The sequence below is a fragment of the Panulirus ornatus genome, chromosome 24 (genome assembly GCF_036320965.1).
Source record: "Panulirus ornatus isolate Po-2019 chromosome 24, ASM3632096v1, whole genome shotgun sequence".
In the NCBI taxonomy this organism is placed as follows: Eukaryota; Metazoa; Arthropoda; class Malacostraca; order Decapoda; family Palinuridae; genus Panulirus; species Panulirus ornatus.
This window is the reverse complement of record NC_092247.1, coordinates 3,072,061-3,086,974: the sequence shown is the minus strand read 5'-3', so window position 1 is coordinate 3,086,974 and position 14,914 is coordinate 3,072,061. Positions and strand designations below refer to the sequence as shown.

Below are 14,914 nucleotides of genomic sequence, written 5' to 3'. Positions count from 1 at the left end.
ACACTTCTATCATTGTTCTGGATGAGGTTAAGAAACTTTTATGTGTGAGCTTGTGTTGGGGGAGTTGTCTACTGCCACTAGAGGGGTTATGGTTGGTTGTAGCCTTCTGGATAAGTTTTGAGGTTTGTAGATAGAGTGGTTGTGGAGTGACTGGGTCTACAGTCATGTTGATAAGTGAAAGTTGGATGCTTTGCTTTATTCTACTGTGGATCAATTTTTCAAAGAGTTTGGATGATAAAGATAAAAGTGATGAAGAGTGGTAGCAGTAGGGAGAGTTGGAGGGTTTAGAGGGTTTTATGACTAGCACTATGTTGGCAAGCTTACAAATGTCTACAATCTTACAATGAAGCCAGAAGTGGTTGAAGAGATATCCAAAAAATTCCTCAATTATATCAATGATGCTCTGACGGATTTCTCAATATAAACTGCAACACTATGTCTTCAAGTATTCTGCCAGTTTGTAAATAAACTTCAGCAATGAAGGTCATATAAGTGGCAGATCTTTGGTGACAGTTTGGTCTCAAACATCCAATTGCAGAAACATTGAAAAACATACAAAAAAAGAAATCAATCAAAAGACTTTGAGAACTACATCAAATTATTCCTAATATGGTTACCTTACTGTTAATATGGACATAACACCAGACTTTGAGAACTACATTAAATCATTCCTAATATGGTTACCTTATTCTTAACATGGACATAACACAGGAGTAAAGCAAATGCAATATCTGACTGGATGCCATGAAACTTAATAAGCATGTCACTGATATAGTCAAAGCATTAGAGTTTCCATCAAACCTCATCATCCTTCAAGTTAAATTGAACAAAAGTTTTTCAAGTTAACACAGAAAGACAGCAGATGGCTATAGTGAATTCCAAAACATTTTGATGGAAATAGGGGAATCAATATATCAATTACATCTGGTGGGATAAATTGCATAGACTGACATGCAACAATATACTAATCAAATCATAGTTCATTCCTTGTCAGAATCCTTGCTAATTGCTAGAGAGGTGTCTGGTGAGGCATGGTAGATATATACTGGTGTATAATCCTATGTAATCCACAATTTGTAATGCTCATTTCTAGTTCTATATCTATGCAATCTTGGCTATCATATCCTTAGCACATCCACCCCGTTACACCACATCATTCCAATTCACTCTATTCCTTGCATGCTTTTCACCCTTCTGTATGTTCAGGTCCCGATTGCTCAAAATCTTTTTCACTCCATCCTTCCACCTCCATTTTGGTCTCCCAGTTCTCGTTCCCTCCACCTCTGACATATATCCTCTTTGTCAATCTTTCCTCACTCACTCTCTCCATGTGACCAAACCATTTCAACACACCCTCTTATGCTCTCTCAACCACACTCTTTTTATTTCCACAAGTCTTACCCTTTCATTACTTACTCAATCAAACCACCTCACACCACATATTGTCCTAAAACATTTCATTTACAACACATCCACCCTCCTCCGCACAACCCTATCTATAGCCCATGCCTCACAACTATGTAACATTGTTGGAACCACTATTCCTTCAAACATACCCATTTTTGCTCTCCAAGATAACGTTCTCGCCTTCCACACATTCCAACCCTCCCAAGTATACATCAATGGTACCTAAAAAACACATTCATATAAAAAAAAGTGTTAACACTTAATGTATACTGTGACTTACCTCCTCCACAGGATCTGCTGGTAGCTGCTGGATAGCTACCCAGTATAGAGACTGGTCTCTCGGGGTTGCAGTCTGTGAAGCTACTGGCTGTTTAGCTCCTACAGGTACTAATGCAAGGTTTTCCAATCTGTTGTCTACAGTCACTTGGTTTAAATGAATAACTTTCCATCCTGATGCAATTCCTCCTCTATGTGTTTCCCTACAAAAAAATATATAATTGAAAGACTTCAGCTTTTCATAAAAATGTCAATCTTTTAGTAATACCAGGAAAAATTCTCAAAGCAAATTATGTGTATCATATGCATAATATCATTCATTCTTAATGATCTTGATTTAATCATACAACCCTAGGACCCCTTTTTACTGGATTCCTGCAGCTTCGAGGCTGCACTACATCAAGCTAGAAGGGAACTGACAGACTCTCATGGAGCGAGATATTCCTTGATAAGACTGTACTTCTCCACAACCAATGACGATAACACATTCTAAATGAATGTAACTTTAAACTCTCAGCATGCAAATGGAGTCCTATGAAATCTAATTCATCTATATGTTGGGAATGAACAACCTAGGAGGCAAATCAGATGTTATTTGCTGAATACAATGCAGTGCTAGAGGCAAAATTGTATGAGAAACAGAATCTGATGTCTGTTGGAGTGTAAGTTTGAATGGAGAAAACTTGGAGAAAGTGGGATGTTTAGATACTAGGAGAAGATATGGCAGCCATAGGGTGGATGATGGCTAACCCATGTAAAGGATGACCAAGGTGAAGGATGACTGTGGTAAAGAATGATCAAAGCAAAGGATAACACATGGGAAGAATGACCTGAGTAAAGAATGATCCATATGAAGGTTAACCAATTCAAGTGCTGACCTAAGTAAAGGTTAATTCAGGTGGAAAATTATCTCACTTTTAAAGAGAGGCCTACATAATGGATATCCTAGGTTGAGATGACATGGGTAAAGGATAGTCTATGTGATGAATAATCCCAATAATGACTCAAATAATGGATGACCCATATGATGGACAGTTTATGAGGGGAATGATCTGAGTGAAGCATGGCCAAAGAAGGATCCATGTTATAGAAGACATAAGTAAAGAATGAACAAAGAGGAAACTGACCTAGAAAAAGGATGAGCAAGTGAAGTTTGCTCCAAATGATGGCTGACCTAGATGAAATGTTACTTAGATGATGAACTATGGTGACAAAAGACGTCCTCACCAGAGGAGGTCGTGGACATATTGGCCCGAGGTCCTGCCCCGACTGATGTCATAGGCCCAAGCGTAAATTGCAGCCCCATTTCCATCCCTGTCGATCTCTACTCTGGCTTCAAAAGCGAACTGCTGTACAAGGCAGATGTCTCTCTCGTCTAACAATGCATACTTTGTCTGTAAAAGAGGAAGTGCATTAGCTGGATGCTTGAAATGTGCAAAGATTTAACAGAGTGAAAATATGTCCAAACATGTATGAAATGATAGTTTTCATTACATTTCCTGTGTCACAACTACAGAAATTTCTGTTCTAGTACTCATAATACTGGATTCTTGTGCCATAAATTTTGAAGGCATTGCATGAAATGGCTTAACCTATTACAAAATGATATTCACGACTTTTCAAAGTTTTATAAAGCCAAGTAAACTAAGAAAGTAATGAGTTTTAGGTGCTTCCATAGAAGATTGACAGACTTCTTTTTTTCCCCACTGGAGGCTCCAGTTTCAGTTATCTATTACCACACTGATGTACAAGGCTGTATTTTCAGCACAAACTTGAAGGGTGTGAATCTTCAAGTTATCCAAGCTATTTTAACTACAAATACACACGCAAAAAAAAAACTGGTCATATACTTAAAAGGAAGTATTCATAGTTTACTTTCTAATGAATTGATGGCACAGCTTCAAGTTACTCTATATAAGTATATAATTCTGTACTTTAAAATCAGCTGAATATAAAGTACTTTGTCTTACCCATAGTAAAATGTTTATGCACGAATGTGTAAGCATTCTTATGAGTAAATTATGACTTACCTAATTAATAGGTACACAGTATAAAAGTGCTAAACACCTTTTCTTTTACTCCATCGCCCAACCATTCCTGTTTTAAAGTCATTTGGGCATGAGACTGGGCATGCTGAATCTGCAAAAACTCTACTTATTCTGAGAGGAATTTCTAACTTTCATTTCTACCAGAAATTACTTAAGTACAATATCAATGAGGCAGAGTATTCCTTTATCTAAAGGATGTGTAAGAACCTCTCTTCTTCACTCAATGATAGGTCTTTCAGGAATTTAGTTCAAAGCATCTCTAATCACTTCTGTTGAAGTAACTTTACTTTTATGTTCTGATGTTGCTAGAGCTGTATCTCCCATTAACAAAATAACTAACTGAGGTTCTCTTTTCTCATTTAACTCCACTTTGGATGACTTGAATTTTCCCTCAACCCATGACGCTCTTAATAATCCTATGCCTCTCCCACTAATCATTTTTTTGCAGTCTAAAAAGCACTCCACTTTTAGGACAAAAGCAATGCGAAAGAACCAGACGGTATGTGCCTATGAACTTGCATCCATGGTTACTCAGCTGAAAAAACAACCCTTCTTTCTTCCTGGAAAGTTGAATTGGTACAGCCTATCCAAAAATGCGAAACTATTCTAATCCTTCCTACTAATGTCCTGCTAACTTTGACTTTTGCCATTTCCAAAGTCAATGAACCCCTTTTCAACTCCCATTTCTTAGTATATCTTGAACCTAGCTGTCTTTTTCCTGACCATCTGCACAGCTTTTGCAAGGTAAGATGAACAGGTGAAATCCTATCCTATGCTCTTAATGTCCAGTCATGTCTGTGAGACTTATGAAGAATCCTATGTTGTAGCCTTTGATACATTAAAAACTTTTAACAGGGAATGGTAACAAGGTCTTATCCCCAAGCTACCCTCTTTTAACTTCCGTCCCACATTTTGCTCCCCAACCACTAGCTTCCTTGCCAGCCAATATTCCTCTGTAACTGTTGGTGGATCAACCTCTCCTTCTTTCCCTGTCAACAGCAGTGTCCTTCAGAATTCTGTACTGTCTTTTAAACCCTTTTTCCTATTCATCAACAATATCTTTTCTTAAGCCAACAAGAAGATGCCATTATATGCTGATGACTGAACACTGCATTCCTTCAAATCCACCCCATCCTCTCTCACTTCATGTGCCTCTCATTTTATCACAACTTCCTCTAAATCTTAGGTTCTGAAAGGACTTCACCTGGTTATGTTTCACACCTCGGAAACCTAATTTCTGCCTCTCCCTTTCTAACATCCCTCATAACTTCCACAACCCTAATGAGGGATCTGTAATTCCATCAGCCAACACAAACATATCTTGGAAACCCCACACTACACAAATGGCTAAGTCTACCTCTAGGAAACTGGGAGTCCTCTTCATGTTATCATTTCTTTCCTCTTCTAAACAGTCATCCACTGGTCCACCTGTAGGTGTTCTAACTTATATACAAACAACATAGAGTTGAGTTTAAAACAGACATAATTTTGCCCAGTCTGACCTCAAAACTTAACTCATCCTGTGTAGCAGTGGTGGTTTTTCCATCTTCTATAGACACTACCTTGGTTTCTACTCCAGAGAGCTTGCTGCTTATGTGCCCCTGCCATTAACTGGACCATGTCAAATTTGGCAAGCCACTGTATCATTTGATACCTGTATGGCCCTTGGCAATTCAAGGATAGACTCTTGTGATGTCTGGTTTTATCCCAATGCTCCTAAGCTTTGGAACAATTTACCTGCTCATGTAACACCTACAACCTGGCTGATTTCCTACTTCCTCCAAAAGTCTTCATATATTTTTCCCTCATTAAATCTTACCATATTCAACTTAATGTCTGGCCTCACTGTGGACTTATGTCTATGACTGGAGCCTTCATTATTCTATTCATACTTACCCCAATACTAATTTCTATGAAAGGGTCCTAGTAATACCCAGAGCCTTTCCAAAGGCTCCTGCAGTCCAAGGCTGTACTCTTTCCAGCAGCTGGGAAATGTACACTCCTTTGGAGTGAGAAGTTCACTGATAAGACTGCCCTATCAATGATACAGACTCGACAAAGGGGACTTTTCACTTGTGGTAAGTCCAGTAACACCAGAGCCTCCAATATCATATCTATCTATCTATCTACAGATGTATAGTGTCAACAAAAATACTTGTCTGCCTCACCATATATCTTTTCAAAGGCGATGTCACCCTTACACTTCAGTACTTTGTAACCTCTCCTTTAGCCTTGACTACATTACCATCTACAGACATCTGGGCATGGAAGTGGCAAGGTTCCTGAAGTACTTTAGGTCCATGTTTTTGGTTCATAAGGTCTTGATCTTTTGAATGAGGCAAGGCAATGATGAGGTGTTGCATGAAGCAGCTGCATGATCATGCACTCTCAGCATCTCATGCATTTAAAAAAAATCTCAAGTGTACCCACATTTTCTTGCTTCCTGGCAAGAATGTGGGTTTTTCCTCCTCAAAAAAGTAAGAGGTAACCATCCTGAAGCATAGACGGAAGAAATACAGGGCTCAGAGGCGAAATTCCTAAAATAAAATGGCAGTCAAAAAGTCAAGAAAGAAGATCCTTCCCTAAAGAAAACCTGAGGTGGCTTGCTGGTGCTCACACCATTACAAACATTTTCTTGCTTCCAGGTGAGAGTCTGGACTTTCTCCTCCTTAGAAAGGTAAGATCCAACCATTTTGAAGCATAGGTAGCAGAAATACAACACTCAGAAGTGATATTCCTAAAACAAGGAAGAGTAATTAAAAAACCTTCCTTCAAGATAAATTGTGGCAGAGTGCTGGTGTTCACACCATTAGAAACAATAATCTTAGGGACCAGATGTACAAGGATTTCACCCTAAGAGTATCATATGCTTGTAACCACAATAAACCTTAACCTTGTATCCCCTCTGAAAAAAAATTTGGGGGGGAGGGGAATAATGCTTTTTGTGTAAACTATCTTTTATACTTATTTGCTATTTCTTCTAATAGCAAGGTAGCATCTGGAATAGATGACTGAGCCTTAGAGGAAAACTCCTCAGTTAACTCCTTCCCATGTTCCATATTTTGAAAAGTAATAATATAGGATGGGAGGATTTCCAGCATCCTGCTCCCACTCCTCTATATCGCCTTCTACAGCATGCAAGGAATGTGTATACATATACTTTTTTATTTCTTTCATTCTTCTGTCGTCTCCCATGTCAGTGAGGTAGTGCCAGGAACATATGAAGACAGGCCACATTCCTCACGCCCCTCCTTTAGCCGTCATATACAATGCACCAAAAACACAGCCCCCTTTCCACACCCCAGCCGCTTTTGATACCCTCGTTCAGTTCAATGATAGCAGGTTGCCCCATGTATACCACATCAGTTCAATTTACCCGTGCCCAGGCACACCATTTCACCCTCGCCTCCTGCATGTTCAGGCCCTGACCACTCCAATGATGTCGACTCAATCCGTCTCTAGTCACCTTCTCCACTTCCCTTCCACTTCCGACGCAAACATCCTCTTTGTTAACTTCACGCTCATTCTCTCCATTTGCCCAAACAATTTCAGCACGCCCACTTCAGTCATCTCAACCACACTTCTTATTGCCACGCACCTGTCTTACCTTTTAATCACTTTCTCAATCAAACCACCTCACACCACATATCATCCTCAAGCATTCAAATTCCTATGTATATTACTATATCATCCGGTTACTTATTCATTCGTTTTTCCTCCTTAAGATACACCCAATTTTCCTCCGGCAATATCGAATCTTTCTCCATTCTCCTTGTCTTCCTCTGGTAATTTAATTTGACTAACTCACGCCGCTTGCCACTAAGGCACTCAAGAAATTTGTCTGTCTCAAACTCCTTGATCCATCTTGCCGGCTTAACTTTTACATTTTACATTATCTGTTCACTACTTTACCCGAAATAATTCTGAGGTTTATAAAAGGCTTTTTTAAAGACGAACGCTTTTGCTTCAGTATCACTTATATATTTTTGTGGTGAGTTGTTAACATGAATTTACCAATATGCATCCGGTGATAATATGAAATTGCTGGCAACGTGTAATTTGATGATTCTGCACAAGTCTTGCTTGGTACAATACGATGTGTTGTCTTTCAGTAGCATAGTTACAGATAATTTTTTTTTTTTTTTGCGGCTTTTAGTCACTTTATAGCATGATATATAATTTACAGCCCCATACTACTTAGACAAGAGCTTCGGTCCTCCAATGTTCACTGTTGATGCGGTTATTTTGTGAACTGCTTGCTACACCTCTGCTGGCTTAGCTCTGTCTCTACAAAGTACATTCGTATTTTTTTGATGGCGTTCAATTGTCTTCCGAGTTCCATCATTGGTAAGTCGCTGTCAAAGACCTCCAAATGTGTGATGGTGTCCTCGTCACGCTGATTAATCATCAAAATGTTCTTATTTTGAATGAACAACACAAAACCATCAGGCATATTTTCTTGGGGTTACTTTTATATTTTTTTCAACTACAAGAGGCGTCAGTCCAAGCTGTTATTTTCCCTCTATATTTGTTTCATATATATGAATAATAATTATTGGATTAGTTTTCCTGCTACTGCTTGCTTTCTCTCTTCATTCTCCTCTAATTTTCTTTTCAGATATCCGTAAATATTGAGTTAGTTCCGTCGATCAATCTAACCTAACCCAATATATTAGTAAGTATGGCCCAGTCAATTCAACAGAAAAAAAAAAAAAACTGCTTTAAAAGAAATTAGTCTAACATGTCTGTTCGTTCGCTGGCACTTCCAGTTTTTGCCGAGTTCTTATATTCATCTGTTTAGTTAACTTCTTCCCCCCCCCCCTTTCCATACCTCTGGTATTAACATTCTGCTGCAGTAAATACTTCTTTGTTGGTAATCACATACATTCTTTGTCTTTATGAGATGTGAATTCAATGTATACTTCCTATTCCCACATTAATCTCATTCCTTTTCCTCTTGTCCCAATGAAAGTTCTATTCCCTTAGCAGCTCTGATGTCAGTCTTTTCTCCATCATAATCTCTCCCTTTCGCGTCCAAAAAAGTAAGATGTAATTACTTAAACGGTTCTCTTTTTTTTTTTTTAATTCATTCTCCTACTGACTTTTATTAAGTATCTGCAGGCGCCACCTGCAACTGGTAACAACTCAAGCACAAATTACACACACACACACGCACAGCCTCCACTAGGCTGCACCATGGTCAGCAGACGGGTTTAGGCAGGAGCATGGTCAACAACCTCACCCCAAAGGAGCCCACCTTACTCCTCCTCTCGCGTGGAGAGCAAGCCCCGAAGCTGAACGAGCCCCATAAATGGTTTATCTCTGGGAGTTACATTATAATTACATGATATGACTCGTCTGTGTAGTGTGCCAAATCAGTAATTATGTGGAGCAATGTGTTATTATTATTCTCTTCGCTGGTGTGTTAATTGTATCACTGCTATTCTCACAGTTTCATCATCCTTCATCTGTTCTCTCGTTTGTTCATCCATTTTCATTGTCATATTCAAATCTACGACTATGACTATTTCCTTCTTCGTCCCATTTTACAGTTTGAAAATTCTAAGTCATCTCCAGATCATATCACTGGTGGTTTAGCTTAGGCTTTTCAATATATCTTGTACTTTGGTCGATTTCATTATACCCAATTGTTTGCAATTTATGTGTTCAATCTGATACTGACAGTAATTAGTTAACATTTATAACGACTAATCATCATTAGCAGTCTTCATTTGCAATATGTATAATTCAAAATACTATTACAGTTCCATGTTCTACATTAACTATTCGTTCAAGGCTCCATGTTCTAAATGTATTTCCTTTGTTCTCTCATTAAGACATCTTTCACACTTGTAACATAAATATGAACTTAATATATTCAATGACATTTCTTACGTTGAATTCTGTTATCATGCCTAAGTATTACTGTAAACTATCCTCCAACATTTATTGACTCGTCTTTATCTTTTAAGCCTTTATCATAATTTACATTTTCGTATCAGTGGTTGGCCAATCCCATACTCATGCATTATCTCTAGCCAATCCTGAATAAAAGGAGTATTGCATGGCATAATTTATCCCATTACCCAATCCTTTTTCGTTTGTCGTAATTTCAAACATTCATCCATCCTTTTAAATCAACCCCTGACCTACTTCAACCAGTCTCCAGCTGTCCTACAGCTTATTAATCACCATTTTTTTTTCTCAGATTAACAAAATTATTCCTCTTACTTCTGTTTTATGGTCTCAATCATTCCAGGCGAGTACGAATAAAAAAAAAATATATATATATATATATATATATATATATATATATATATATATATATATATATATATATATAAACACACGCACACAAGACACACTTATAGATGTCTGACGCCATGTCTTTAGTAGTTTATGAACTTAGTGACAGGCTTCATAATATTACATACCATTACGAGAGAGAGAGAGAGAGAGAGAGAGAGAGAGAGAGAGAGAGAGAGAGAGAGAGAGACATTATGAGTAAGAGGAAAGATTTCAAAATAATTACAATGACTCCATCTGCTGACCATAGACAAAATGATTTACGTGCGAGAGAGTAATAAAAAGCGTAGAGAGTTCACACTTGGGGAGGACTTTCCAAGCTAAAACTGTAATACGCGCGTGTGTGCGGTAGAAGGTGCGAGTTCGCGTATGTACGCCAACTCGCTGGTGTATATTTCAGACTACAATGTACATAACAAAGCACAACGGCTGACTACTTTTACCCCCACCTCCATGGCCTGACATCCTCTGCTGGTCTGGTCCAGCCGCTGTTGGCAGCCCTGACTCTCACATGTGGCGACTATGACGTCACTTCCAGCAGATGCGGGTGAGTGGCATGTGGGATGTCAAGTTCTGTGTACATTATATTATAATCTCTACCCGCCAGATGCATAATCTTGGCCTACGGCAGATAACATTCACATCGACACTGACAATCAAAGTAAACCTTGGAGATAAGAGAATAGTCAGTCGCTTAGACTAAAATACAATAAAAGAGAGAAAAGTGTAAAATCAGGCAGCTGCCATCAGCTGTAACGGTCCACATGGTCTTGTGATATACAAAGGGATCAACAATATTCGTGCAGAGTACTAGCATATGGAGGTTATCGATCTTGAATTTCCACGATTATCATTTGTTTTCCCCTCAACCCTCCAACTGCATACTACAGGAGCGTCGTAGTCTCACAGGACCGAGGAGAACAGCTGGGGGGAGAGGAGCTGGAGCCTAAACGAGAGCAAGTATCGCCACACCAAATATTTCATGGCGGTTCGTCGACCAAGAGGGATGTGATCGATTCTTATATTGATCACAGAGACTGGGAACAACAGACACCGACCCGATTAACAGGAAGAAGAAATACCGTTCCTCTTATTCCTCCACGGTTGCAATATACATTGGCATTCTGGTAGGCTAGTCATTCCAATATTAACAATTATCTATTAAATATTTGGACCTTCCTAGCGTCACGAACGCGGACAATATTGGTTGACTTTCACCGTCTCTTAGAAACTTTGTGCGTTCGTTACAACCACAAATTTTCATTCAATTTAAACATATATATATATATATATATATATTCCTATGAGTCCACGGGGAAAATGAAACACGAAAAGTTCCCAAGTGCACTTTCGTGTAATAATCACATCATCCTTTCCAATATATATATATATATATATATATATATATATATATATATGAGACAGCATGAGAGTGGATGTGAGCGAGCGAACGAGGCCATTCCTTTGTTCCTGAAGCTACTTCAGTATCACGCAAGACGTTAAATCATATATAAATAATATATACATATATAAATTATACATATAATTTTTTTACTATACAAACATTTACGAGATAAACGTTAAATAATACTTCCTCCTTTACAGTTATACATATTTCAGTCATAAATCTGCTGCTGTCTTTCCAGGTTTGATCACAGGTTTTCCGAGGGCTCTGAGGCACAATACCTTAATAGCGCTTCAGAAAAGCAGTATATCATTTAAAAATATACATATTGATATCACATATTTGTTGGCAGAGCTTCTGAATCGTGTTTATTCGTGAACTGATTCGTAAGGCGATGGTGCCACCACCTTACCCCACCGACATACTACAAATTATCAATGGAGCCCTAAAATCAATCATGAAGGAATAGGTAAAATAGATAGAAAAAAAAAAAGTGCACCGTTGTTTTTCCCAGAATTTATCTGAGTCGCAAGAATTTCCTCCTAAGACATGGTTAGTTGGCAACACCGATCTTAAAAAGGGGTTCTGATAAGCACAATCGCCAGTGCCCGTGAAATCCTTGCAGTGGAAGGATATATCGCTCTGGGCCTGCTGTTTCTTTGTATTTTTTAATGGACTTTGGGTTCCACAAACCCATCGCTAATGGAAAAAATATAAATAATGTACGGTGCTTGGGTCCCACACACCAACTGCAAAATAATGGGAGACTCCAACGGCTTGGTGGCCCATTACCAACTACCATTTATTGAAAAACAAGTTTTATCATTTATCAATCATGTAGGTGACGTGCGGGGCTAATTTATTTACATTTGTCTTGCAGGATTAATATCTCTCAGGACTATTTGAACTACAGACCTTACGTATAATGCCTCAGAGAACGGATAATGCGAGAGATGATAAGTGTTTCCTTGAAAGAATAAGTATTAGGCCATCCCCAACCAGCCTACCACTGCAATCCCGCTCTGTCGCTGCTAACTTGCTACTAACTGCCCGACGGAAACGTCGACTATCGAGGTGCTCGTTACTGAAAATTAGATCATACTCGTTGGACACGTCTCTCTGGTTTTACGTGGGGGCTGTACCACCACATACATACAGGTACTACCTCAGCGAGGACACAAATTCGAACCACAATGCCACCACGAATGTCTGGCCCCTACCATGGGATTGGGCCAGGGTTACTGTCACCCTCCCGGAATCTTGTATGAAACCATTCCTAAATGATGGTCCCCTTGCTGATATCGCTTCAATGGACCAGTGTGCCTATGAATGCAGAAGCTGCAGAATACAAGAGGACACATGGCGCTTTACCCAGGAGACAACAGATGTTGACATTCGAGCCATATTGGGAATATTCTTAAATTCAGTGGCTCGCACAGAAATTCAATCACCTTTCGACTCAGGTAATGTGGTGGAACTTCAGACATGGCGCGACCATGTAACAGTGCTACCATGACGGAATGTCGCTTCGCATTTGTTAAATGTTAGTCTTCGTTTCGACGCGCTCCGGCAACTAAGGAAGGGAGGGGGGGTGACTTCCCTCCTATATAAAACTAAATAGAGAGCTTTATTTGAGACGTATGGCCTGTATTACACCCCAGGTGATTACTATGGAGGAACAGTTACTTGCATTCCATCCATAAACCTGCAAAAATACGGGGATGAAGATTGTGATGGCTTGACACACACACACACTCAAAGTCCTGACTGTGTGGCGTACCTCTTGAAGGGCGCGAGGCTTGGACGACAACTACACCAGGTGCTGACGAAGGCGGTACCACGGGAACGTGACGAGTGGCTCACTCCATCCATACCAGGGAGGTCAGACCTCCTAAACAACTAACTGGTGGCACGGCTCTCGTTCGCAAAGCCCGCGCCAACGAACCACACAACTCCCAAAGGAAATGACTAACAGCGTCGACGGGACCGCAGGATCCAGCGCCCTCTGCTACAAGACCAGGAGCGGAGATATGTTGGTGGTACTGCTGCTGTCGGTGCACTCACTGCCAACAGCTGTGGATGGTGTGGCACGGCAGAGATCGTGCATTATTACAACACAAAGGCAGTAAACACTTTCGACCAAATGTGTGGCAGCTGCTCAGCTCGCTGGGGGTTAGCCACTTTCGACCAAATGTGAGGCAGCTGCTCAGCTTGCTGGGGGTAGCCTATATGAAGAGGCGGCGTCATAAGCGTTGGCTCTGGTGAAGCCGTGGGCACAGGAGCGGCTTCATCATCCACGGAACCTGTCAACGTCGCTTGGTTCACCGGCATCGCTACCCCTAACCCGCCATGGTAGTGGCACACCAGCCAGCCGAGAAGAGGAAGCGTGTCCTTATGTTAGAAGGGCACACACACAGGAAAACCAGAATCCGCTACGTGCACTCTGGTGAACCCGTTCGTCGAAGCCTCTCTCTAACCTCCCTGTCTGCCTGGACAAAAGTGAGGAATATCATAGATTCCCATGTCCTAAATACATTGCATATGTACTCTGACTGTGTATGGAACAACATGAATGCATCGCACAGCTTTTCCCAATCTTATAAATGGCCTTTTCGTGAATATCATGACTTCAAAGAGGATGGTGGTCTAAGCTATACATGGCCTCGTCAAAATCCGAAATTTTTTCCTTTTTTTTTTTGATCGTTTTTTGGTGTTCTGTCCAGCAGATATGGTCGTTCGGGGAGAAAGGGCTTGTGTGTGATGAGAGATGATGGTCTGCTTGACTATACGTATAAATCACGTAGAGAAATTATTATAATTTTTTGCTACAGTGCCTTAAGTCCCAACGTGCACATCACAACGTCGCTTTCCGCTATTTTTTTTCTTTCTTTGTGTATAGCTGCCACTGATGTTTATACACTCAACTCCTTCAATAGTGACTGGAGATTAAGGACAGTGTTTATTATCAATAAATCATTAATACATTTAAGTTTTTTTTTTTTTAATTCTTCCTCCTGGTCGGGTCTGCTGGACCCAACCCCTACTGATGAGTGTTACTGTTTCGTGGAGTTACTGTTCCAGGGGCCAAGGGAGAGGGGAAGACCATACTTTTGTTCCTGGAGGCGACAATTTCTTTGGCACTTGGCACAGACCGACTCACTCAAGAAACATGGTCGCAGGTGAACCGGTAGTTTGTTACGGTAGCCCAAAAGTCTCTTATATCAACTGACCTTTCTTTAACAAAAAAAAAAAAAAAAAAAAAAATCGAACTATCGAAAATTTTCGATTTTCCACTACGGACCATGACCCATGATGGACGTACAAGAATGCAAATGGGAAGGGGAAGGGGCAACAAAAATAAAACTGCATTCAAAATGTCCTGAATAGAGAGCAAATCGGTTTTTTTTCCAAACAGGAGCGTGTAAACCAAACCAAATGGAGAGTTAAGTCAGTATATTTGAAGGTAAAGTGT

General features: G+C 39.9%; 1 protein-coding gene across 1 annotated transcript in view; it reads right to left on the bottom strand.

Moving 5' to 3' along the window:
- LOC139757017 (zinc finger MYND domain-containing protein 19-like) overlaps window positions 1-14,914 on the bottom strand; it is a 131,725-nt gene that overhangs the window by 21,356 nt on the left and 95,455 nt on the right. Inside the window, exons 2-3 of the mRNA XM_071676980.1 lie at window positions 2,911-3,077; window positions 1,688-1,886 (exon numbers count right to left, since the gene is read on the bottom strand). Of these exons, the coding sequence (XP_071533081.1) occupies window positions 1,688-1,886; window positions 2,911-3,077 (366 nt within the window). The remainder of the gene's footprint in view (window positions 1-1,687; window positions 1,887-2,910; window positions 3,078-14,914) is intronic.